General features: G+C 41.4%; 1 protein-coding gene across 3 annotated transcripts in view; it reads left to right on the forward strand.

Moving 5' to 3' along the window:
* Positions 1-7,445: 7,445 nt before the first annotated feature.
* nipbla (NIPBL cohesin loading factor a) overlaps positions 7,446-26,932 on the forward strand; it is a 28,587-nt gene continuing 9,100 nt past the window's right edge. The window contains exons 1-34 of one of the 3 annotated variants that reach the window (XM_078284989.1): positions 7,446-7,576; positions 7,842-8,007; positions 8,675-8,775; positions 8,995-9,109; positions 9,597-9,760; positions 11,330-11,478; positions 11,919-12,012; positions 12,351-12,572; positions 12,948-13,202; positions 13,342-14,096; positions 14,641-14,851; positions 15,083-15,259; positions 15,720-15,896; positions 16,457-16,618; positions 16,976-17,079; positions 17,387-17,473; positions 17,890-18,121; positions 18,535-18,686; positions 18,911-18,991; positions 19,276-19,376; positions 19,692-19,821; positions 19,988-20,070; positions 20,470-20,602; positions 21,301-21,444; positions 22,032-22,118; positions 22,513-22,733; positions 22,967-23,069; positions 23,240-23,338; positions 23,650-23,796; positions 24,390-24,524; positions 24,877-24,975; positions 25,178-25,231; positions 25,330-25,438; positions 26,101-26,231. In XM_078284989.1, coding sequence (XP_078141115.1) covers positions 7,513-7,576; positions 7,842-8,007; positions 8,675-8,775; positions 8,995-9,109; positions 9,597-9,760; positions 11,330-11,478; positions 11,919-12,012; positions 12,351-12,572; positions 12,948-13,202; positions 13,342-14,096; positions 14,641-14,851; positions 15,083-15,259; positions 15,720-15,896; positions 16,457-16,618; positions 16,976-17,079; positions 17,387-17,473; positions 17,890-18,121; positions 18,535-18,686; positions 18,911-18,991; positions 19,276-19,376; positions 19,692-19,821; positions 19,988-20,070; positions 20,470-20,602; positions 21,301-21,444; positions 22,032-22,118; positions 22,513-22,733; positions 22,967-23,069; positions 23,240-23,338; positions 23,650-23,796; positions 24,390-24,524; positions 24,877-24,975; positions 25,178-25,231; positions 25,330-25,438; positions 26,101-26,231 — 5,244 coding nt within the window. In that variant the 5' untranslated portion in view covers positions 7,446-7,512. The remainder of the gene's footprint in view (positions 7,577-7,841; positions 8,008-8,674; positions 8,776-8,994; positions 9,110-9,596; positions 9,761-11,329; positions 11,479-11,918; positions 12,013-12,350; positions 12,573-12,947; positions 13,203-13,341; positions 14,097-14,640; positions 14,852-15,082; positions 15,260-15,719; positions 15,897-16,456; positions 16,619-16,975; positions 17,080-17,386; positions 17,474-17,889; positions 18,122-18,534; positions 18,687-18,910; positions 18,992-19,275; positions 19,377-19,691; positions 19,822-19,987; positions 20,071-20,469; positions 20,603-21,300; positions 21,445-22,031; positions 22,119-22,512; positions 22,734-22,966; positions 23,070-23,239; positions 23,339-23,649; positions 23,797-24,389; positions 24,525-24,876; positions 24,976-25,177; positions 25,232-25,329; positions 25,439-26,100; positions 26,232-26,932) is intronic. The other 2 variants (XM_078284990.1, XM_078284991.1) reach the window with 2 other exon arrangements.

Genomic DNA, 26,932 nt, shown 5'->3' on the forward strand with positions numbered 1-26,932 from the left:
ACTCTAGAGCCTGGTGGTCTGTGGGCTGTCTACATGATATCCAACTCCTCTCACAACTGTTGTCTCACCCTTTAGAGGCCAGTATTGCTGTGAGTCTCTGGACCACAGTAGAGTGCAGCACGTACTGGCACACACTTTTTCTGGTAGTAAAATTGCATAGACTGACATGACAGCGATATAAAAGAGTTGGATATCATGCACATACACTGGGGTGACCAGGCTAACTTCTTTGGGGGAAAGAAGGGCTCTCTTTTCACAAGTCTCTGTACAGACATTAGTGGCGTTATTTTGCATGTGTGATTTGATTTATTGTTTTTGTACAGGTATACACTGACAGAATGATGTTGTTTGAATGCTATGAAGCAGACATGGTTTTGTCCTCATCATAACTGTCTAAGGTCGGTAAATACTATTATTAGGCAAAAGAAGCTCTCGGAATATCTTGGCAATAGTTGTCAATAGCTCTTAATTTCACATTTTGTCTGACTGTTTGATCAATGTTGTTTTCAGTTAAATATGTTATATAGTGTGTTCCTCAAACCAATCATTAGGGCTGACAAACCAAAATAACTCAGCCAAGTTTTTAATTGTGAATTTTCTCAGCGTTGAAAGATTTTTTTAAATCAGTGGAGACTTATCTGATCAACTACCAAGAGAATTTGAACTGTCCATAATGAGATCAGCATCATACTTTGACCAAAAATGCACCAAAATCATCATCCAAATTCTCTGTATGTTTTATTTTTGTAAAGAGCACACTTAACACACAATAGTACAGTACTGTTTCAATGGGAAGATAGTAAGGATTTTATTTCTAATAAATGGTAATGGTGATCGTGAGTCTGTTGCCTCACAACACTAAGCTCTTAACTGAGGCGGACCCTCAGTTAAGGGGGACTCTAAATAATGTGGTTGAAACATTCTTCTAGTCAATTCGCATGCCAATGTTTTATAGTTTCTTGTAAAGTTAGCATTTACTTTCTATTTGCTTAGTGAAATGGTAGTTTTAGTAGATTGGTAATTTTAGTTAGTTTCAATAGTTTTTCACTGTTTGGGCCATGAAGATTTTAAAATTTAACATGAGTAAATTCTAGTCTTGACTATTCTCAATTCACTGTAAGTAATAAAATCTAGTGCTTATTTCATATGGTTTAATATGGGTTTATGCTGTAAGTAATGGATTTTACTGCATTCCCCCATCTTACTTACCTACCAAGTGCTATGCCTATTTGAAGTAATTTATTCTATATAACAAATATAACATTCTCATTCTCTGCTAGAAATTGCTTTGTATAGAAGATTCCTCTGAATATATTTATATAGAGAAATGTAGATATGTGTGTACATTAATTGTAGATTTGAATTGTAAAAGGTTACTTGGGGATTTTGTGAAGATGCTGTAACCACGCTCCTTTAGAACCTGAGAACCAAACTAACGATCCCTCCAGTTCCTTTTACAAATGCATTGCTGGCTGATTTAAAGGACCAAATGTTTTCTTCTACACACTTGAGGAAATGTAATAGTTCCTTTGTTTACAATTGCTGATGTCTTTCTTGATATGACCATTTCCCTCATGAACAGACACGTGTGACCACACACACACACACACACACACACACACACAAAACTGAATAAGAGTAGATTTTTTCTTGTATAGAATTTTTTGAATAAAAAAAATAAATGGAATCAGTGGCTGTGTATTTATCTTGAGCATCTGAAAGACAGAATAAGACATCTAAGCCTCTAGGGAAATTAATAGGAACTGTAGTTTGACAGATAGATCAACACAAAGTACAGCTCAGTAGACAGACACATTGATGAATAGATACAGAGTTTTTAAATCCTTGTTTAATGAGGTAAGTTGACACATTCTTATTTACAGCAGTGGCCTTAGGGAGTAGTTGTTGGGAAGGGAAGGAAGCTCATATTCATACCTGGCAGCTGCCCAGTACTACCACAATCATTTGCTGTTAAGCCACTAAACAGCTCACTGAGTGCAGGTGGAGGTTCAGCACCTCGCTCAAGGTCACATCAGTGGTTGTTGTTAATGGAGAGGACAGCATTACTCATTTTCCTCCCCCCACCAAGCTGGAAATAGCATTCAAACCAGCTCCATTCATAATCTCGCTTCCCTCACCTTCAGGCTACTGCTGCCCCACTCTGACAAACAGAGAGAGCACAGATTTTGCATATATATATTTCCTCATAGTCAATTATAATGAGACAAATTTGAGATCATCATAGACTCCCATGATATTCAACAAGTGCCTATGTGCTGACACCTTGAGGTCAAATAGTGATCTAATCTCCTGCAAAGTGAAAAAGTAGTGCACAGAAAAATGACCTATATATGAAAAAATACAGTATTTTCTGTAAATTTGGAAGTGCAAGTACAGTCTTTACAACAGGTAATGTCTTTTTTGCTCTGGGCAGATTTAACACATACACACCCTTGCATTGTGAGGGTATTTTATCAACTTATACTCTTACCCCTTATCCTCACAGCTACATGCCTAACCTTATCCCTTACCTTTATCTTAACACGTACACACGTAAAAAAAATAAAACCACTATAATATTTCTATAGGAACTTGTGGTTTGTCAGTGATAGGGCCTACTAATGGGTTTATAGCAACTATATCTTTATGGTATTTTGTTTATCTTCCATGTAACACTAAAATATTCCTATAATAATTTACCAGTAGGGACTTACTATGTGTCGTGGTACTAATAGTGACCTTATCGTAATTTATAGTATTGTTTTATCTCCGATTGCATCACTATAATATTCACAATAATCTTGTGTGTCTGTGGTACACAGTAGTAAGTTCATGGTGATGCTATCGTACTTTGTGGTATTTTTTATATGTTTTATTACCACTATAATATTCATATGGGGATTTATAGCCTTATAGCCTTGCTGTATTTGTATAGTTTAGGAGACTATACGAATACAGCAAGATATTGATTTTAGGATTATAGTTCTCTCTCATAAGGGACACACACACACACATACAGAGAGCAGAAACTTGTATGGCAGCGCCCTCTAGTGGCTTTCGTGCGACATGTTGCATGGCATTTCGTTTGGCGCCGATGGAGGGAGTCACTCTTGAGATCTTTGGTCAGTCAGACGGCAGAACTTCCGGTCGGCATTTTGTTCTACGAGAGGAGAGCCTCTTGATCATCGCAACAATCGTCATATTTCTCGTTTACTGTCGAAATTGGCTACGCTCTTTATTTATGTCGGTGCAGACCGACTGAAACACCGAAGAACGAATGTTTCCCCATAAATTTACGTTGGAACATTCACCCTTGAGTGACGGAAGAAGAACGAATCAGTCCGACCCGGATTATTGTTGATAGCTAGCAAGCTAGCTAACCAGCTAGCTGGCAAGCCAATCGAGTTCCTTTTGGAGGAGCTGCGAAAGAGAAGAAAGGGGGAGCTAGAGATACGGACACGGACACAAACCAAGCTAAAACATTCCCCTCCCTTTGAACGCAACATCCGAAGGTAAATATACTCAGTTCCCCATCTTGATTAAGTGAACTTTATATATTGCGATTTAAAAAAAATGCTAAATAAATGATCTGCTGCATACCACCGATAGCGTCGATAATCGTTGACCGAGAGGTAACGGAAGCTAACGAACTAGCCAACCAGCTAGCTAGGTGTGTTTTTGCTCTGCTGAGGCGCACGGCCTCAACTGGATGTCATTTGTCGAGCCCGAGGATTGGGCCGTTGCCACGGAATTAGAATCTGTGCCGTTGCCTTTACATCTTGTTGTCCAATTCCTTCGCATTTTCTCAAGCTCACACTTGTTTGGTTAACGTTAATTAACGTGATTAGCGGTTTATAGTTTATTTTAATTAGCTTTCGCTTCTTTTGACGGAACAGCGTTAGTAGCTAACTAACAACAGTTATAGCTTGTTAGCTTAACTAGCTAGCCATTAAAGCGCGACTATTGTTGTTAGCGAACGTTAGGCAGCTAACGTTAGTGAGCTTAGCTGCTAGCGTAAGTGGAAACATTAGCTACGCCGTTAGCTCGAAAGCTATCCAGGCAGTTAACTTCATGCTAGTGTAATGGTTTTGTTCGCAAATAGCGGGTAGCAACTCACATTTCGAGCTTACTAAGATTAACAGTTATCTGAATGGCTAACGTTATGTTGGCTAACGTTATTTTCTATCGTTTGACTGATCCTAGACGTTCTGTTTTGGCTTCCCAGACTGGTTTGCAGGGCTAACGTTAGTTTTGATTGGTGTCCTGTTTTGAAATGTTTTGACCTCCTACTGACTGAGCACAAGCTATCTCAGCTAACCTTAACTATCGGCGTCTGGTAGATAAGTTGTTATGATTAGTGGGGATCGTAAATATTCCTGCGTCTTAACCACAACAAACACTGTTTCATTGCTGTCTGCATTAATGTTAGCCAGCTTGCTAAAAGCATACGGTAACTGTTAGCTACAGGAGGATGCAGCCCCCCCACTACCGCCGCCACCATCACAGTGCATCTGTTCCTTTGTGCTGCCTCCTGCCTGTCAGTCTCACAGCTGTCAGCCAAGCCCCTGCCTAGAGAGAGAGGGCATAGACACAGCGTGCGACAGCTAGCTGGTGGTGTTTACATTTTCCATCTATAGACTCGCTGTATGTCATGCAGAACCTATTTCACATATTTCCAATAAGTCCTCAATCATTGAATTCAAGTTGTTGGTTGCAATATTGTGTTGACAAATTTACATGCCATCAGTTTGATGCAGAAGTTATTTGAAGAAGTTTTTGCATATCTGTAGAAGTAAGCCTGATGTGGAGAGTTTCACATTTGACTAACATTGTTACATATAATTTTGTTTATCAGTCTTGAGAAATGTGTGGCGATAAAGAGAGCATTGCCAATATTAAATGTATGTGTGACAGTGAATATTATGATGTGATGTCTTCCAGTATTATGCTTTTCTGGGCTGGTTTTTAGTCTAGCTGCCATTGGCAGGACATCTGTAATTGTCATAAGGAAGCATGATATGCAGCATTTGTCAGTCTGATGTAGTGACATTTTTTCTTTCAACAGATTGTAGGAGTAGGACTTTTCTCTGAAATGTCAGTGGGTCCAACCGAGACTGAACAGAGTTCTTCAAAAAGGTATTTGTACCAGCAGGCAGTGTCTTGGTTGGCTTGGTTTGAGTCGCTTAAGATTTCCTGAACACTCCATAGTCATTCTTCATAATAAGGTGTATTTTGCCTCAATTTAGAATGTTTTTAACATGTTGGAAGAGCTTTGAAAATATGTTGCATGTCATCAGTGTTGATGTCTAGATGTAAGAGAGATCACCAAAACTTTGATTTGGGGAAAATTAAATGATGTAGATCACAAGAGAGCCCTGAGCTGGCCTTCTTGCGTTTTATTGTAGCAACGAGTCTTATCCGTGAAGCGTGGGCTGCGTTTAGATATTCTGAAAATTGCAGCTGGCTTTTCCCTCCCCTTTTCCTTGATTTCCCTCATAGTCTTGCTTGAGAGGTCAAGGACATCTTACAAGGATGTGGATTTCAGACAATTTGAAAGCACCATAGGGCCCTAGCTCGTCCACTTATGTCACGTGGATTTCAAAACATGCTATGCCTTGAGGGAAGAGTTCATACCAAATTCAAGCCTATGGTTTGAAATCCATGCAGGAGATTGTACTTTCAAGGTAGTAATCGAAAGATCCAGGGCAGTTTACCGCTCAATAATTTTTTGCTAATGTAAAGTAGATGTAACAGGTACATTAACTGAGAATTGTAGAGAAAAGACTTTAAATTATTTTTGAATGTTGATGTGCCCACGGATGTCACACTGAAAGCCTGGTATCCGTGACAGGGCCAACCAGGATGTCAAGGGCTTACTCATTATTGAGCTTCAACACTATTCCCTCCAAAACAGCGTTTCTGTTACTTATTTCTGCATCTGTTTTGCCGGCGGTTGATAGATACAAAGGACAGAACAGATACAATATTTCAACACAGCAAAAAAGGACAAAATACTGACTTGGATTCAGGGTAGCCCCCCCATCAGTTATCACTGATTAATATTAGTAGATATTCACTATAAATATGAAATTGGTGATTGGTGTACTGGTAATAGGCTTACTAGGGTATTGCAATAATTTCATGCAGAGAATGCAAACAGTTTGCATTTTGAAGTATAGAGGTATATTGCACATGTGCTACTAGTGGAAGACTGAACATTCTGTCATCACATTTATTCACATAACTCAAAATAAGTATCTTTTTTTAAAACAGAACATTGGAAATTAATACACTCTGTGTATTAATAAATTAGAATCAGCTCAGATGATTTTCTTTTCAAAAATTCGCTGTTGGTCTGTTTCTGTAAATAGAATCTAATAGTAGTAGTTTGATCCCCGTGCAGCCATACCTGTTGAAGTATCCTTGAGTAAGGCCCTGTGTCCACCAGAGACCTGTGAAAAAAGCGCTGGCGCTGTTCTGTCATTAAGTCCAATGGAAAAGCGGCGCTTTCAGCGCCTACGACCCAAAACGGGTACCTCACCTCTTTTTAGCGCCGAGCGCCGTGATCGCTGACCTGTTCTCGAGTTGAAACTAGTTCAACTTTCTGAAGCGCACCACTCATCAATGTCACTTTAGAGTTCTACCAACCAATGAGGATGAAGCAGGGGCGGGACCAAGAGCCCGCATCCTGCCGTTTATTAGCTAACGTTAGCTAGGATAATGTTTAGCATAGCAACAACACCAGGAGACGTGTTCTCAGCTCCCCGCTCCAGCACTCACCTGATGCGGCCAAAGCACTCAGCACCAGTGCGTCAAGCGCTCAACAGGTCGGTTGGTGGACACGACCCCTAAGACGCTTTACCTCCACCTGCTCCAGGAGCACCACACTAGCTGGCCTACCCTGTGCAACAAGTAGAGAGCACAGAGAATGTCCCACCTGCTTATCAATAGAGTATATGAAAATACTAGTATACTAGATGTGTGAGTGAAAACAATAAGATCATGCATTAATAGATGGTCAATAACATGGCATTTTTTCTTAGCTGACAGGATGTACTAGGACACGTTGATTGGTGGCTTACAGATGATGCAAAAGGCACAACTTTTCTCCTTGACAAAATCTGATTTCAGCATCAGAGCAGATAGGCTAACAGGTCAATCTGATTTTATATCATAGCAAATATCTGATGGCAGTCGGCGTCCAGGTGATTCCATGTTTGGGACATCCCTGACTAATACCAGCCATTCTCTCTTGTTTTTACTCTCCCTCCTTTCTTTCCATATCTCTCTCTTTTATCACCCCCCCCCCCCACTAACTCTTTCCCTCTTTCTTCTTCCCTCTTTCTTTTCCTTCCCTTTCCTCTCCCTTGTCTCTCTTTCCTTCTCACTGTCTCCCTCGCCCACTAACCTCCTTTTCTCCCAGGTGTCAGGAGATGTGAGGACGGGTGTGTCGTCCATCGACCCCCCTGATCTACCTGTGTATCGACACACTCCCCCACCCTCACCTTCAGCATGAATGGGGATATGCCTCATGTTCCCATCACCACTCTTGCTGGGATTGCTAGCCTCACAGACTGTGAGTGACACACAGCCCTGTTACAAACACACAATTTTTGTTCTCTCTCTCCTGTAGTTTAGATTACCAGCTGAAAAGTTCTGTCGTAATAGCTGTAAATTTCCAATTGTGATTGTATTTCTGGTTTCTCTTGCTTTGTCTACCTCCCTCTCCCTATTTTTCTACCACTATGTCTCCTTTCTTGCTTGCCTCTTCTCCCTCCCTCTTTCCCTACCTCCCTGCCACCCTTGCTTCCTCTCTCTTTCTCTCTCTCTCCTTGTCTCAGTGTTGAACCAGCTGCCCCTGCCCTCCCCTCTCCCGGCCACCACCACTAAGAGCCTACTATACAATGGGAGGATTGCAGAGGACGTCACCTGCCTGCTGGCCTGTCGGGATGAGAATCTGGCCTCCCAGCTAGCCCATGGCCTCAACCAGGTCTCCACAGAGCACATGTGAGTAGGAGTGCATGCGTGGCTGAGGACCGGCTAACTTAAGTATTAAGCCTAGGCTTTGGAACAGCCAGAAGGGCTCTGCCTGTGGATCTGAGGCTGCACATTGGCCTGAAAAGTGTGAACCCGTTTGTTAACCGGATAGAGCTTGGGGCCAGACGTAACTCTGCTTTAAAAATGACCTGTAAAATCTTAAAATTAATTCTAAACCAACAAAGAGAGGCCAGAACTGGAGTGATGTAGTTTTGTCTTGTTTGTACCAGTCAAAATCTTAGCCGATGCATTTTGAATAATATGTATATAAATTATCAGTGAAATTATTTTAAGTTCCCAGTATACATTTTCTGCATGTGCAATTGCTTATGCATGCATATATTGAAATTTGAAAGAGCAGTAGCACCAAAATTACTTTTGTCTTTGTCCATATGATAGTAAACCAAAAATGCATAACTTGTAGCATTCTGGTACTATTTTAATAGTTTTGCCTTTGTTATTCAAAATACACCGTGGGAGCAGAATACAGTTGAAGGCTCTATTTTTCATAGTATGGATTCTTTCTAGCACCTGTTGTTGAGGATCAGGATATACAGTTTTTGAACTTGATTCTTTGTGTGACCCATCCATCATACTTCCTGTGTATTATAATGTGACTGCGTGTGTCTGTTTCCAGAGAGCTGAAGGACAACCTGGGTAGCGATGAGCCAGAGGGAGATGCACCACTGCTGCTGCAGACCATGCTGGCCAGGAACCCTGGCATCTTCAGGGAGAAAAGTATGGGGACACACACATGCAGAACATTGTGATATGAAGGCACACACGCATACAGATGTACTTACACAGTTACAAGTACACACAACACAATCATACAGACACACACTCACACAGACATTTATAAACTAAATACATTTATAATTCTGTAAAGGTTTTTCTCACCTGTTACCTCCTTTGTAATTGTAACATAATGACAACATTTTTTTTTCTATTCCTAAGCAGATGTTATGCAGCAGCCTATGGTACCACAGTACAAGATTACCCAGAATTCCATGCATAGCCCAGCCCAGTCTGGGAACTTCCAGCAGGCAGCCATTTCTCCCAACCCATCAAGGTAGGTAGGGGTGGGAAATGGAATTCACTAGTATGATAGTATAGCATCAAGTGGCATCATTTATAATGGTCACTTCTGTTTTTTTCCCCACATTATTTACCTTTTTGTTTGCTGATTATATCTCTGTTTCCTGATCACACCACATGATTTGGCATTATTATACAGTTTCGTGGATAATTTGCTGTATGTATAGTCTTGTCATAGCACAAATCTCATTGCATAGTATCTCTATATTTTAGATTAATTGAAAAATAGTGAAATAAAAGGGCACTATCGCTATGCTATATCATGGTATCAAAACACTAATAACTACTTTTTTTTTTTTTGTACTTTTTTTTTTTTTTTGTACTTTTTTCTTATTGTCCACCATGCAACTTCCCTCTACTCTCTCCCTCTGCTTTTTCTCTCCACAACCCTCCTGCTCTATCTCTCTCTTTCTCCCATATCATGCTCACATCCTCCCTGTTCTCTCCTCCACCTCTCCCAGCCGTTTTGTGTCGTCCCAGTCTGGTTCCAGTAGCCGGTATATGGGCCAGCAGAACAGTCCAGTGCCCAGCCCCTACACTCCTCAAAGCCCTGCTACTGGCTACATGCAGCAGTATCCCCACCAACAACCACCCAGCTATAACCAACACCAACAGATACAGCAAGGTGACACTCAGGAGTGTGTCTGTGTGTGTGTGTGTGTGTGCATGGCGGTTTTTGTTGAATATGGATCAGTGTTTCCCAGACATTTCATTTAGTGAGCGCAGTTGCTTTTCTTTGTTCAGGCATTAAATTATCTTACTCTATTTAATCTAATGAGAAAAGCATTGGTTAACTTGCTACAGTAGCTGACTGTTATACTCCCATCTGATTACTGCTAGGTTTGCAAAGCAATTATAGCATACAGCTAATTATAAATGGGTTACCCTGTCATCACGTAGTGTAGGCTAACATAAACTTTGCCTCTGTTGAGTTTGTGTCAGCACCTCCAGCCTGTCTGTCTGAACAACACTATGCACTGCATCATAGGTGCAAAGTGCTTGACAGAATGAAACCTTTGTTTTTTGTAAACTACATTGGTGAGAAATGTCAAGTTTGAACACCAGCTTATGTTGTGTTCCAGAGATAATAGAACTTCCTATTAGGAAAAATGCACCGACACGGCCTTTGCAAAAAAAAAAAAAAATGGCAGTTGATAACATAGTTAAGCATTTAATTTTTTGTCAAAGACCTTTACTGTTGAAACAGAACAAAATGGATACAATTGGATAAAGTTTAGGTACATAAATTTACATTGGGCAAAGAAAATCTGGCACAAGACATGTATTTTGTTTCAATTTCCTTTTGCATAACATATGAGAAGTATTTGAACTCATTGAAAATTGAAACCTTTTTCCAAATGGTCCTGCTGAGTTTATCAACTACAGATTCAAAGATGCAAGTTAATATGACTGAACGTTTTTTTTAGATGGAAGAATGTTGTTTCGTTTAGTCTGCAATAAAACTGCAAATAAAAGCGGTGGCAAGTGATGACCACTCTCCAGTAGATGTCAGGGAACGTGTCATATTTAAGCACATAAATGCCACTTTAAAATAAGTGGCGTTCAGTCAAAAATGATTTGCTTGCCATTGAAATGACAGCTCAGAAATGCATTTTTCAATTGGGAAATTAAAGGGCCTTATCCATAACTAGCACCCTGGCTATTGTAGCCTATATGATCAACTGCAAGAAATAAGACAGCCTACAGACTCAGGCTCACACAGACTCAGGCTCACACAAACTGCAGAATTAAATGTATGCCTCAAGTCAGGGGGTTTTAAGTGTTTTAATTTCAGGGTTTATTGCTGGATATAATTTGGTACCGAATTTATACTGTTGGTGGGGAGATAAGTGTGGGAGAGTCACACTCCTATATCGTTCTCTCACTCTCCTAATTTAAAGTGAATGAGCTAATAGTGATTTTAAATTAGTTCTCATTGTGCTGGGGATCTCCTGGAACCCCTTAAAGGACCCAGGAGGAACTCAGACCCCACACTGGGAATTTCTGCTACAAGTGATCAAATACTCAGAACAAAATTCTCTAATAACACTCTGGCTCAAGTAAGTGCTTGATGCTCTCTCTTGATGAAGCAAATAGATCTAATAATTTCATGATTTATTTTTTTGGACACACACCCATTTTGATTAATGGATGGTTTCAATAAATGTGGCATCTTCTCCACTTTATCTGGCAGTGTCCGTGGCAAGCCCCATGGTTCCAGGTGGCATAAGGAACATCCACGAGGGCAAGGTGTCGGGTCAGATGGCCAACACTGCCAACCACCACCCAGACAGACATGGCACTGAGGACTACATGAACATTGTACACCGGCTGGGCAACGAGGTAAGACTGTGATACTGTAGAAATAAATGAATACATGATAAATATACTACCTAAACTTGCCAACAAGGTAAGAATGAGCAACAAAGAAAAACATGCATATCCCGCTCCAAAACCCGTTCAAGCCAGTCAATGTGCACAAAAATGAAATGCTGGGGACCAAACATTTAGTACATTTTCACATGGTGTTCTTTTATTACCTCTTTTATTGCTAGATTATCATCACACATGATGCTGTTGCCTGAAACATCTATTGAGGTGGCTAAAAAGTTACACCATTGAAAGCATTTTCAAAGAGTGGTGACTCTCTGTTGTTTTCACCAAGTTCAGTGTTTTGGCCTGCCTGTTAGTTGTGTAAAGACATTTTTGCAGCAAAACTTTGGTGAAATTCGAGTTTAAGGCTCATGCTTGGTAGCTAACCTCTGTCTTGTATGTGTGTCCAGGAGACTGGTGACTCCACCATGAGGAACGCCTCCTTCCCTCTGAGGTCTCCCCAGTCCGGCTGCTCCCCAGCAGGGAGTGAAGGTACACCCAAACGTAAGGGGACAGGGGGAGGAAAATGGGACTAGATTGCATACATGCAAACTCACCTCTTCTCATTTAGGAGCAGCCTCTTGTGCTGTAAAAGCCTCACAGTTTGCATTTCATAACAACAAAGTAGTTTGATGCTATCAGGCCTCAAAAGTGATGCTAGGCCACTGGTGATGTTTTTTTCAACCTTAGTGGCCTTCTTCCTTTAGGAAAAGATGGCATAGCATTAGAGTGGAATGCTTTCAGTTCTCTTTTTCAGATGTCATCACAGTGTTAGACCTGGGTTCATGCACTTTTTTTCATGCCTTGTAAGACAACTTTCTTTTTGCTTTGCTTCCTCTCAGCGGGCTCTCGTCCCCCGCTGATCCTGCAGTCGCCACCTCCCTATGCGGCCTCACCAAGGGAGGGAGGACCTGACCAGAAACAGCAGCTTCAACAAAGGAAGAAGGGCCCGGCGGTGAAAGAGGAGAAAGATATGTACGACATTGTCAGCTCTCCAAACAAGGACTCCACCAAACTCACCATCAAGCTGTCCAGGGTCAAGTCCAACGAGTCCGACACCCCAGGTAAGTGCTTCCTGAACTGAATGTAAATGGGTCTAATGAAGATTTTGAACTGGCCCAGTCTGTAGTTGGATGTCCACAGCTATCTATCATCAATATTTTCCATTGTGTTGCTACGGTTCCTACGCCTCAAGTTTCACACTTCTCATAAGTACCTATTAAATTATAAATACTTAGAAAAGGATATGCTGCTCTCACTCCTTAAAAAAGGAAACAAAAAAACAACAACAAAGATAGAACCTTGTCAATCAGAACCCTTGAATCCCTTGAATGTCACCATCCAACCCCCCATTGATTGTCTCTATTCACTATATACTGTCTAGAGAAACGCTTTTAAAACAACCTTTTAAAACCTTTTTTTTTTTTTAAATACTCCAGGTGACGTTGTGCCAGTCATGGACCAGAACTCTGATAACATGGAAGCAGAACTGGGCTTCCAGCAGGTGCCTGTTCTCCAGCAGAACCTGGGAGCCCGCCAGCAGCAGCAGGCCTCCCAGCAGACAGGTGGCGCCAGTGGCCTCCAGCCTCCCTCCTCCCCTTACGATGAAGCAGAACTGGATGCCCTGGCTGAAATCGAAAGGATAGAACGAGAGGCGGCCAGCGAGAAGTGTTCCAAGGAGGTCCAAGACAAAGGTGTGTAAGATATCTGTAGAAATTCATATGGGGATAAGAAACTGAACTGTGACTGTGCTGCATGTAGAAATCCAGAGGTTTTCCTAGTGTATGAATTTGCGGTTTTACCTCTGTTTTTTATCTCCCGTTCTCTTTCCAGACAAGCCGTTAAAGAAGAGAAAGCAGGACTCTTTCCCCCTGGAACCAGGCGCAGGTGGGCTGGGCGGCCCCACAGGAGCCCCAGGCAGTGGATCAGCAGGAGGGGGCAACGCCGGCAAGCTGACCCCGCAAGAGGCCACCGCGGCTGGGAACGGAGCCAGCCGCCCTCCCCTCATGGTGAGCATCGACCTCCAGCAGGCAGGCAGAGCTGATGGCCAGCTAGACCCCTGTCTGGCCGCCCCTATTCCAGCCCTCGAGGCCCAACGCTGGCCCGAAGACCCAGCTAGTGGACCTGCTGCAGTGGAAGGTTCCGACACTGTTTTGCGGTTGAAACCAGATGGCCGACCGGAAGTGATCAAGAACCGGGTGGATAAACATGATGGCAGGCGAGAAGGTCGGGAGTCAACAAAGCACCGACATGATGGGAAACCTTCCTCCGACCGACGGGGAGAGACACCAAAGTCATCAAACCGCGGGGAACATGGACGAGACAGGGACCGAGACTCTGACCGAGAGAGGAGGCATCGGAGTGAGACTGGAGGTCGGGACCGACGCTCACCCGATTCACGCTGCCGAAGTGACAGAGACAAGTCTGGGTTCCGATCCTCTTCCACTGGAGATCCTGGTCGGAGTAGCAGCAGGCAAGATGGGTCCAAACCGGCCTCCTCCGCTTCTGGTCCCAAGATTCCAGACTCCTTCCCTGCTCATCTCCTGGGAGGGCAGAGTGGCGCGCTGAAGAACTTCCAGATCCCTAAGGTGATCTGGACCGACCCAAACCCAATACCTACCCACCTACCAATCATTCAACCGTCACTGCCTGCAATCTCACAAAACCAAATCACACCACTGCTCGCTTGCTTGTTTTTGTTTTGAATCATTGCCATCTGTAAGCCTTTTGGTTATCCCAGGGATGGTTTTTAAAATTCTGTTAACACATTAGAATTATAACCTAACATCTGTTTGGAATAGATGGAAATGGTTTAATTTGATTTGTTAAATTGTAAGTCCTGAGTATAGCCAAAAGCAAGATCCTTAGCTCTTTGTAGCCAAAAAGATGTTGGGTACTAACATCATAATCACTAATCAGATTTTGGGAAAACAACTTTATTTTTTTTCTTTATTTTTTCGACAGTGTCATAATATCAGTTTGATCCATTGTTTACATTTTTGTTTATTACCCTAGTTATTTTCTGGTTTGTAATCAAAGCTCATATCTTTCAAAGCCCAAAACTTTGAAGTGTGAGCATTGTCAGAAAATAACCTCAGAATCCTCTCCTCACCCCTTTCACCCTTCTTTCAGGTGAAACGTGATAAGGATGGCAGTGGGTCAACAGAAGGGCAAATGTGGGGCCAGCCCAAGGTGAAACTGGAGAGGTTGGGTTTGGTGCAGGACTTTGAGAAGAGGCCCAAGCCTGTGGTGGTGCTGAAGAAGCTCTCCATTGACCAGGTCCAGAGGATCATCCGGCACAGCAAGTCTGGCAAGAACAGGTTCTCAGGGAAGTCCGGCAAAAGTAAGGACAAGCTTTGCAACTGCAAGCAATTATGCTCATTTCTTGCCACTTCTATTACAGACGTTTTTCACTCTTGTGTCTCTCTCTCCCCTGCACTTTTTTTGTTTGATATGTTGATTACTTTTCAGGACATTCTTTTCCTAACCTAGCTCTCTATAAACAGTTATGCCAACATTGTGTGTGTATGTTTACCAAAGACTGATAATACCATGTTACGTGTCATACCTTCAGGTGGTATGGACCCGGCAGTTCTGAAGGAGCTGCCTCCGGAGCTGCTGGCAGAGATTGAGTCCACCATGCCGCTGTGTGAAAGGGTAAAGATGAACAAGAGGAAACGAAGCACTGTCAACGAGAAGCCCAAGTATGCCGAGGTCAGCTCGGATGAAGACTTTGACGCCAATGGAGAATGTGAGTCTTTGGATAAGACTTCTCACCCTTGCAGAGTTTACACCAGCAGTGGAGAGATCAGATTTCATTAACTATGGATGGGGAGGAGAGAGAATGAGTGGAAACTAGTGAAAATGGTGAAATTACTGGCCAACTTTTGTTACAGTTGAAAGCATAATAAAGCTGAAAGCATAAGTGAAATCTTTTTCAGAATACTGTTCATACTATTTTCTACAAAAAATACATCTACAATTCATACAATCTAATCGATTTGAAGTGCTCTCTTGTCAATGGTAGACAGGCAGTGGTGACCAATCTCAATGAATTTTGATGGAAATTGAGATGGTTTTCTTTATGGCCACCAACTCACTATAGGTGTGAGTTAGTAGCTGTTCTGGCCTAACGGTTTCATTATTAGATTCCTTGGGCCTATTTGTTTTGAAGACTTTGCCTTTTATCTGACTTTTTTTTATCCCTACAGCTGCAAGAAAGCGACAGCGTCGAGAAAAAGACAAGGCCTGGGACTTCGAGGAGAGGGAGCGCCGGGGTTCAGGGGATCATCGGAAAAGCGGGGGGCACCGAGACAGCCGGCGAGGCTCAGGGAGTCGCTACCGGGACTCATCCGAGGAAGATTCACCACCGCCCAGCATAAGTGAAGGTCTGTGTTCAAGCCGTAGTGTTGAAAGTTGCATAATGTGTCTTTGTCGGGTCTTCTTCCAATTCACAATGAAATCTACAGCCACGTAAGATTTGTCATTATTTGACACCACAGTGATGACTAATCTTTCTATGTGCACACACAGACACTCACACACATGCACTTGACATCACAGACTAGGAATAAATAAGTAGAGTAAAATGAAATAAATCAACATTTTACTTACTTATGTAAATGCAAGGTACATGTAACAATTTGTCTGTAGCCCAAATAATGAAGAGGGTCTTATGAAGTAATTTTATTTGTTTATTTTTATTTTTATTTTTTATATATTTTCCAGGCAATTCATACTGCTCATTGACAGTATAAGATAATACAGAAGAGGGAAAAAAAACTTTGCGAGTGCTGGGTCACAAACAAAAAACAAATAAATGAGTGAATTTACTTACGGAGTTGTATAGCGCTTGCTCTGGCACACAAGATAAAAACAACATGATCCAAGAAGTAAAAAAAAAAACAAAAACATAGTAAAAACTGAAGATGAAAATTGTCTTACTCAGTTGCCAGAAAAATGAAGATGAAGGAGAAGCAGAAGAAAAGGAAAGCCTATGAACCTAAGCTGACCCAAGAAGAGCTGATGGACTCGTCAACGTTCAAGAGGTTCTTAGCCAGCATCGACAACATACTGGAGAATCTGGAGGATGTGGACTTCACTACCATGGGTAAGTATCTAATCTGATTGACTTTCCAATCACTGCCACCATAATTAAATATTGGTATATATTAAATATTGGTTCTGGATTTTCCTGAATTATCTGCTTGTGTAAAAAGGGATTAGTTGTTAATTCCCTATTAATGATTAATGTGAACCTATTTTTCTTCACCTGCATGAAAATTGGCCACCATTTTCTCCCCAAAACTTTATTAGCATTAATATTCTTTGGTCTGAAGGTTATGAAACATTGTTTGAAAAACAACAAAATAGACACCAGCCTCACCATATTTTATTGTGTTTTTGTTAAGTATTCATACTTTTATACATACAATAATATTTTCACTGTATATTTGTTTTCTAACAGCAGATGACGATGAGATCCCTCAGGAGTTGCTGCTGGGTAAACACCAGCTGAATGAGCTGGGCAGTGAGTCCGCCAAGATTAAGGCCATGGGCATCTCCAGCAGGGTACTGTACAACATCTAAATATATATATATGAATATTAGTTATGTATCGTTATGTAATATATATTTATATATGTAACACATACTAATCTCAAACACCAAAACCTAACTATCTTTTAATGTGTTTCCCAAAAAATCCAGAGGATTCTAGCAAAAAATATCTGTTTTGCACCGTATCCCCAAATATTTTGAGAGGGAAACTCTGCCATGTTGCCCAGTACAGTTTAACTGTTTTGGATGTTTGTTGTCCCGTCTCCAGCATTGCTGCTTCAGATGTAGGTCTAAATGACGTTGTTCTCTGTTATCCCAGATCCCCTCAGACAAGCTGGTGAAGCTGCTGAACATCCTGGAGAAGAATATTCAGGATGGTTCCAAGCTCACCACCCTGATGAACCATGTGAGCTCCCTTACAATTTATGTGTTGAAAATGGTGTTTTACATCACTTAGTCAACATGAGACTGTTATGTGGACTTCTGCTGAAATTCATATCCATATAAAAAATTTAAGGATGTTCTCTCTGATGATACTGGCAGACAAATGGAAATTGTTGGTACGGTATCAAAATAATTATGAATCAATCATTTATTGCCATCCTTGCCAATGTTGGATTGATATTTCTTGTGTGTTAGCAAAATTAAGTTATCAAATAATGCTCTCAAAAGCAAAAGAAGCTCTCATTATTAAAACACTGCACAAGTGTTTCTTTGCTAGAGTGACTTAAAAAATTCAAAGGTGGTTCCCAGATTGTAGATGTTTAAGACTCCTTGCTGTAAAGAAAAACAAATCTAAGTTCTTTTCCTTTTTACCCTCAGGACCACGATGCCGAAGATGAGGAGAGGCTGTGGAGAGACCTGATCATGGAGAGAGTCACAAAGTCAGCAGATGCCTGTCTGACAGCCCTCAACATCATGACCTCAACGCACATGCCCAAGGCTGTCTACATAGAAGACGTCATAGAACGGGTGCTACAATACACCAAGTTCCATCTTCAGAACACACTGTATCCGCAATACGACCCCGTCTACAGGGTGGACCCACATGGAGGTGAGGATAAGGCAAAAACCTGAGTGAAACTAAATTGATTCAGCTTGGGTCTCTGGCTGAATTTTTTGAAGAACCCTGCACCGGAGTCTTGTGAATTTATGAGTGTCATTAAGGCTTTGCCCGGGGATGTGAGGAGAACTAAGAGGCCAGCAAACAGACATGGCAGGAAATGATCCCCGATGTCTGGAAATGACAGGGCTCTCCTTCCCAAATACAACTTTCTCCATTACTGTCTGTATAGCCTCTCCCTGTATAGAAATATATCTTGAGCACAAATGTTATCGACTACACTAGGCAACATTAGCCTGCAGATTAGCCTGCAGAATAGTATGCAAAATTTACTTTTGTGGAAAAAAAACACTTGGGGGGTCCCACTGAGAAAAGGTTTGAAAAGTCTACTCTTTTCCATATAGGTGGCTTGTTGAGCTCCAAGGCGAAGCGGGCTAAATGCGCCACACACAAGCAACGTGTCATCGTCATGTTGTACAACAAGGTGTGCGACATTGTCAGCAACATCTCCGAGCTCCTGGAGATCCAACTGCTCACAGACACCACCATCCTCCAGGTAATAACAAAACATATTTACAGAGTTTGGTCTCAGTTACCTTTTTAACAAGGCAAATAGTTGTTAAAAAGTAAATAGTTTGAGTGGGAACCAGATGATGTGAGATGATGTCCACTTCACTTCCCCACCTCTAATGTCTTTCATCACACTCTTCCCCATTTCTCCCCCTTCTCTCTCTCCTTCCTCATCTCTTCTTTGCACTCATCTTCCCCTCATTCCCTCAGGTTTCTTCCATGGGAATCACTCCGTTCTTTGTGGAGAACGTCAGTGAGCTGCAGCTGTGTGCCATCAAACTGGTTACAGCGGTAAGCTTTTACCTATCTAAAACATGTACAAGGGTTAAGAATGCTAAGTCAGTGTTTGTTTGAAGATGCCTTCTTGCAATCCACTGTATGGGTTAGCATACACAGAATTGTTTTGTGATAATTAGATACTTGCATGATTTTCAGCCAAACATCATATCATTTAAACAGTTACCTGACTTTTGTGTACTTATCCACCCCTTAGTGCTCTGTTCCAGCATCTGTTTTTACCTGAGCACAAAACTCTGAAGGGAAAAACTAACCTTCCTATTATTGACCTTCTCCAGGTGTTCTCGCGTTATGAGAAGCATCGGCAGCTGATCCTGGAGGAGATCTTCACCTCTCTGGCCAGGCTGCCTACCAGCAAACGCTCCCTCAGGAACTTCAGGTATTCCGTTTTATTTATGTATTTGCATTGGTTTTTGGTTTTTGCAAGCAATAGGCATAAGTGGAGATGCTTAAGTATGACCTTACTGCCGTAACTTGGGTCTTGTCCAATACTTCTTCCATTGAAAATTACTTTTTTCCCCTCGAGTGAGACTTAATCAGTGTCTACACTCCCAATGTTGTCTCCAGTCTTTCTTTTCACCCACCAGCCATAAAAATCAATGCCACTCTACTGCCCAGTAATAACAATAATCCTAAACACCCCTACCCATAATAAGAATCTATCATCTAAAACAATGACCTATTGTGTCCTCAGGCTGAACAGCTCGGACAAGGATGGAGAGCCCATGTACATCCAAATGGTGACGGCCCTGGTGCTGCAGCTCATCCAGTGTGTGGTCCACCTCCCCAACGACAAGGACACCTTAGACGAGTATGACAGCAAGGTAGGACAGCAAGCAAACACACACACTCAGACACACCACATACAAATACAAGCTCACGCTCACATCCACAAACATGCACACACTCAGACATACCATTTACAAACAGAAGCGCATTCACACATATGTGTTGAGGCTAATCCAGTGAATCCTTTTTTTTTTTTTTCAGGTGGATCAAGATGTGTTGATAACCAACTCCTATGAGACGGCCATGAGGACAGCGCAAAACTTCCTCTCAGTCTTCCTCAAGAAGTAATAACCTCCATGTCCATGCTGCCTTTAAATATGCTATATGTACTGTTTGATTATAATGCTGCAATGTAGCAAAACTCTGCTGTGCCACTTAAACTGGATTCATCAGTGCTATAGTAGCACAATTATGCCTCGCCATTAGGGACAGTGTATTTTTACTTTCTGATGGTTTAGAATCGATAATTAAGTCTGTTTCTTCCAAACAAAAGCTTTAAGTTGCTCATAGAGGCTGTTTCGGTAATGTTTTGCACTAACTACAATATGCAGCTCCTAGTGCCTTTTACATTTCACACAGTAATTTCTGTTTTTCGTTCCTCCCATCCCCCATATCTACTCACCACATTCCCTCTGTCTGTTTTTTCTCCTCCTCTGCCGCTCTTTCTCCTTCCCCTATCCCAGGTGTGGCAGTAAGCAGGGAGAAGAAGACTACCGGCCGTTGTTTGAGAACTTTGTCCAGGACCTGCTGTCTACAGTTAACAAACCAGAGTGGCCTGCTGCAGAGCTGCTGCTCAGTCTGCTTGGCAGACTACTGGTTAGTGTGGCAGTCTCAGAGCTTTTCTAACTAGAATTGTGACCATGTATATTAAAGTGTTTGCACCGTGCAGTTAACTTAGTAGACCATACCCTTGTTATGAAGGGAGGAGAAAAGATTGAATATATTTTTCTAATCTTGAGACAATTGAGACATGGACTTTTTGAAAGGGTTTGCAGCTCAATATTTGGAAAGTGGTCCTCATATTTTGTGCATTCAGTGCAGTTTAAGCATTGTTGTTGTAGTTCCTCAAGTAGCCACTAAGGGCATGTTGGAGAAGCATGTTGTGCTTTTTTTGAAGTCAAGTTTTATTCTACGCATACTCATTCAGTCATTCAAGTGCAACAGCATTACTTTGTGATTTTTTGGAGTGAAATATTGAAATAAATTGGCCTATACAGTGTGTTTTAATTGTTTGTAATGTAATATATCCTTGCACCTTTCTGTCAGGGCTTCTGTCTTGTGTTACAAAACACTGTTCTCAGTTTGTATTTTTAAGCACACGCTAAAGTAAGTTCAACTTGAGAGCAATGGTGCAACGATAGTATCAATTTGGCTCACATTTTACTATCTTTTTAGCATGTCATCGAAAGTCAATTTATGTATGTAGCATGATATTGTAACTATGTGACAACAGTGTCTTTGTTGCTGACCTCTATTCTTCTGTTCTCCCCTTCTCTGTGTCTCTGCTCCCCCAGGTGCACCAGTTCAGTAACAAGCAGACCGAAATGGCTCTGAGAGTGGCATCTCTAGACTACCTGGGCACGGTGGCTGCCCGTCTGAGGAAGGATGCAGTCACCAGCAAGATGGACCAGAGATCAATTGACCGCATCCTGCAAGAGGTAGAAGAAAGCCTTCACATTTGTTTACCTCACTTGGTCTTGAAGATAGAAGCTTATTTTTTCTTCATAGTGACAGAACTAAGTATAATGGAATGAGCATAGAACACAGCTACCACAGCTAAACCATCTGGTTTCTCTACAGGCTCCTTTTAACTGCAACATTTGGTAGTCCTAGTTGATAATGCGATATCAAGTGAAAGCAAAGGATTATTGATCTTTTTTACTGTAAACTCTCAAGTTTATTTCCTTGTTACATTATTTTATGATCCATCATTACTTCATAGTTTTTCATCACTGATCCATGTTCCTTCAACACACTGATCCACCCTCATGAAAATTATTGATATGATTGCTGCTTGGCACAGATTACTAATACTGTGTTATAATTGTACACTACAGAGTGGCAACTGCATAACATTGAATTGTGGCTCGTGCTATGCTGGACCTCTGCTCTGTTTCCCGTTTCACTCCACTGAATCTCTCTGAAAACCGATGTTGAAGAAGATACACTGCCTAACATCCTTGAGGAGAAAAGAAAGTATGGATTCCACACTAATACTGTGATTGACACATTTCCATTTCTATAGGCCCCAGGTAATGATGAGACCCAGCAGCTGCAGAAGGCTCTACTGGACTACTTGGAAGAAAACGCTGAGACTGACGCCTCACTGGTGGTGAGTTTACTACAGACTGAACTCACAGGTGGTCACTTAAAACACTGGTGGAGCTTTGAAAACCCTCAGTCTATGTGCCTGTTCTGAGTGTCTTGGTGGCCTTGATTAATTTAATTTAATTTAATTCAATACCCCAGATAGGTGTATCACTGAAAACATCCATCTTAAACCTGCTATACTCATTTACACATGCTATAATCCTCCCCCAAATTGCACAACCGAGAATGCCCCTTTAACACACCCTCTCACTCTTGCTATGATCCACAGGCAAAATAAACAAACCAGTAACAGACTTTGACTAAATTCCTTTTTTCCACTGATCTTCATTTTAAAGAAAGAATGTTATTCTTGGGAGTAAGCTTAATCTGAACCTGAGACTCTCTTTCTGCTTCAGTTTGCCAGAAAGTTCTACATTGCCCAGTGGTTCCGGGACGCCACCACGGAGGCTGAGAAGTCCATGCGGAACCAGAATCAGAAGGACGAGGACTCGTCGGACGGGCCGCACCATGCCAAGGACATGGAAACCACCGGCGAAATTATGCAGCGTGCCGAGAAGCGCAAGAAGTTCTTGCGCACCATCATTAAGACCACGCCAGCTCAGTTCACCACACTGAAGTAAGAGCAGGGATTCACTTCATCACAGTTAACACAAACTCTTTTATTGTATTTCTACAATATACCATTGCACCATTGACATTCTGTATATCCCATTTTTTTCTGATAGCCTGCTTTTTTCCTGCTGTGTCTTTTTTTTCTCTTGCTGCCACAACTGCTTGTCAGTGACAGTGTCATGGTCAGTTGCATGATTATATAATCCTAAATCTGTCCTCCTTTTTGATCCTCTCCAGAATGAACTCTGACACTGTGGACTATGAGGACTCGTGTCTGATCGTGCGTTATTTGGCCTCCATGAGGCCGTTCGCCCAGAGCTTTGATATTTATTTAACACAGGTAAGTTTTATATATTACTTCCATATGTATCAGTCCTATTCATTCACCAAAAGTCGTCAGGAGTACACCTTAAAGTAATTTCACCATTGCTACAAAAAATGGGAAATAAGTAATTTCAATCAATTTATTTTTACCTCCCTAAAATCCCTAACTTTATGTTTTGTTTTTAGATCCTGCGAGTCCTTGGGGAAAGTGCCATCGCTGTAAGGACTAAAGCCATGAAATGTTTGTCTGAGGTTGTGGCTGTGGACCCCAGCATACTGGCAAGGGTACGTGTTTTCTGTGTGTTTGTGAGACAGACAATTTGCCTTGACTGACTTGTGCACACATTAATTTCTACTTCTGTATTCACTCTGTCAGCTCTCTCCACTTCTATTCTTGTCATATTTTTGCTCTGTTAAAATGTGTGTCTCCAGTTATTATGCTATGCAATGGTATTCTGTTATGTATGCTTTTAATTACAAGCCTCTGCTTCTTATTCTTTTCTGTTCGAAACCTCTGGTTGGAAGTTCTCTTCTGGTCTTTTTTCTTCTACTGTGTTCTGCTGTATACTGATCCTCTGCTCTCTCTGCCTCTGCAGTCGGACATGCAGCGCGGTGTCCACGGTCGGTTGATGGACAACTCCACCAGTGTGAGAGAGGCAGCTGTAGAACTGCTGGGCCGATTTGTGCTCAGCAGACCCCAACTCACCGAGCAGTACTACGACATGCTTATAGAGAGGATACTGGTAAATGGCCCACACAGACACATTTTAATATTGTGTTTTTCCCATGAGAGGATGAGGGGTTGAAGAGCAGAAAACTACCTTGTGCAAAGAATATAAGGCTTTTAGAAATTGAAATACACATGGAATTCAAACTTCCACTACTAGAAGTTGCATGTTTCAAACTTTCTTTTAGGTAATCAAAGTAATTAAATGAAGTGTCAGTTTAAAAGGTGCACACAGTCTAATATACTGTACAGTATATGGGGATGCAGGTCATTGTTGTGGCTATGGTAAATATGCTATTAATTTAGAAACACAATCCAACACAATAAAGCTTTCTATTCAGTCTTTGTACTCACAGTCTTAGGAGTAAACGCATTGAAATTGTTGCGCCTGTTGTCATGGAAATAGTTTGGAGGGTTCACGAAAAGTTCACTCTGTCAATTGTATGGTCTTATACTGCCACCTATTGGCAGAATAAGGCTATTGCACCCAATGCTGTAGGTTTTTGTAAATCGAAACAAAAGGCTGTGTTTTTGATGGCTGTGTACTGTTTGCAGAACATTGCACACCCTTTATGAATCCAAAGTACAAGAGTTTTTCTCGGTCCACAGGACACTGGTATCAGCGTGAGGAAGCGAGTGATCAAGATCCTGAGAGACATCTGTCTGGAGCAGCCAACCTTCAGCAAGATTACTGAGATGTGTGTAAGGATGATCCGCAGGGTCAACGACGAAGAGGGTATCAAGGTATGCATGCACTCAAGTAATCAGCGAATTAGCTTTTTCTCTTCACATTTTCACTTTTTTTGAGACATTACTCCCATTCATTTCTAATTAAGATTCCTGTTTCCTTGCTATTCTTATTACTACTGCATTTCATATCTTGCTCTAATCATATTGCTGCACACTATAAAATGTGAAACCTCTCTTATATAAATCTCTCTCCAATACAACACAAACTTCTTGTTTTTTCCCCCCACACTTACACAACCCCTCAGACCATTGCTGCAAATTCCTCACTAAACCTAGAATTTGAATCATGTGTACAAAGTGTAAATCATAACTGATGCATTGCCCAATGTACTTGTATTCTTTCTAGAAACTGGTGAATGAAACATTCCAGAAGCTGTGGTTTACTCCGACTCCAGCCCATGACAAGGAGACCATGACCAGGAAGATCCTCAACATCACTGACGTGGTGAGTGGAGTAGTTGTCACATCCGTTGGCATTATGCTGTTCCTAATCAAGAAACCTTGACATGCCAATTTCCCATATCAAACATAATATTAAACTTACACAAATAGGCAGCATCTTCATCCTCTCTATCCTATGTAATTTTTGTGTAATGCTGAATGTTGTCCATTGTGTCTTTAATTCTCATGTCTGATGTCTTCTTCAGGTTGCAGCGTGTAAAGACACCGGCTATGACTGGTTTGAGCAGCTTCTTCAGAATGTAAGTGCTTAGGGTCGTGTTTGGGCTCTGCCCGGTGAGGAACATACTTGTGTCAAGTCTCTGCCTTTTAAACATGAATTTTCTCTCTCTTATTTCAGCTGCTTAAGTCTGAAGAGGATGCGTCTTATAAGCCAGCCAAAAAGGCCTGTGTTCAGCTAGTCGACAATCTGGTGGAGCACATCCTCAAATATGAGGAGTCTCTTGCAGGTACGTAGTTCTGTCTATCTGCTGATAGAAGACAACAGCTTGAATAGTGTCACACGATGGCAATTCATCCTTTTTTTCTGAAACTACCGTTTCTACTAGGAACTTGTTATAGTCCTTTGAATGGTGTTTCTTCAAGTGCCTGATTAAATGACTAGTTTTGTAATTAGCTCTGCTGCTGCCACCCCTCGAAACACTTGCATTGCAAACATTACAATTAGCTTACATTTGCCAGTTTAAAGTAATTCCAGACTGCAGACATGACTGCTGCCCAGCTGTTTTCAAACAGTGTGCCGCACTGCCATAAGTGATGAACAACGCTTGTTTACAGCAAATGCTTTTTCATGTCAATTTGCATAAATGGACGAGCGGGGGGAAATTTAAATACATTTATAAATGGGTCGGAAGTTGATCAAACAACCTGTAGCCAACCATACCTCAAAAATACACACGGATCAGATTTTGGATAGGTGCATCCCGAATTTCTACTCTTACTTCAGTTAGTCAAACATTTTTCCTATAGTACATTTGATACAATTACTTGCAAGAAAGAATAAAAAGATATGAGCATGTTTTTACACTTCTGACAGCACTTTGTGGTCAGAGCACCTGTTAAAGTTGGCAGTTAAGAGTTTCTTCAAATTTCTTTTCCTTCTGCTCTGTAGAGAACAAGGGTGTAAACTCGACGCGGCTGGTAGCCTGTATCACCACCTTGTACTTGTTCAGCAAGATCAGGGCCCAGCTCATGGTCAAACACGCCATGACCATGCAACCCTACCTGACCACCAAGTGCAACGTAAGTCGTCTTTGTCATCTAATCCATTTTCATATTGCTTAAAAACGTGGATTCGCAAAAGGAATGCGCAGGAAGGCGCTGCCTTTACAGGTCACAATGAAAAATTATTTTAAACAGTCATATCTCTAACACCGGAAGGTCAAATGACATGGAATTTGACGCACATATCTAATTATCCTTGCTCAACAAATCAATGTACACCATATTGGATTTTGTATCAGTTAGATTTTCTTGGAAACCAGTTTTCCCTCTCAGGCTTTTTCATTTATTTACTAGATGTATTTATTAGAGTGGGTGACTGCATCATTTATACAGTCGACCAATATAAGGTGCCACAAATAAGAAAGAAAGAAGAAAAGACTACAAGATAATTGCAAATGGCCCTAGAAAATGTATTTGAGTTGTTGCTTAACAGACTTGAAACTGACCTTTTTCACATTAGTATAACTTACTGATTGCAATGAGTGACTGCAAAATTCATAGGGACCACATTTTTTCTGTTAATCCTATAGTGCTAATGGCTTCATAGTGACCTGCAGCAACATTGATAACGCTTTGTTAGTTATATTATTGAAATTATAATGCTAGATGTTTAATGTGTTTTAATTAATAATATACGTATGGTCAATAGGTTAAGCATTGTGGTTGTCTTGCCACTTGTCTTCATTGTGATCTGTTTGCAGTAAAAATCTCAGAGTTTA

Source organism: Centroberyx gerrardi, chromosome 8 (genome assembly GCF_048128805.1).
Source record: "Centroberyx gerrardi isolate f3 chromosome 8, fCenGer3.hap1.cur.20231027, whole genome shotgun sequence".
Classification (NCBI taxonomy): domain Eukaryota; kingdom Metazoa; phylum Chordata; class Actinopteri; order Beryciformes; family Berycidae; genus Centroberyx; species Centroberyx gerrardi.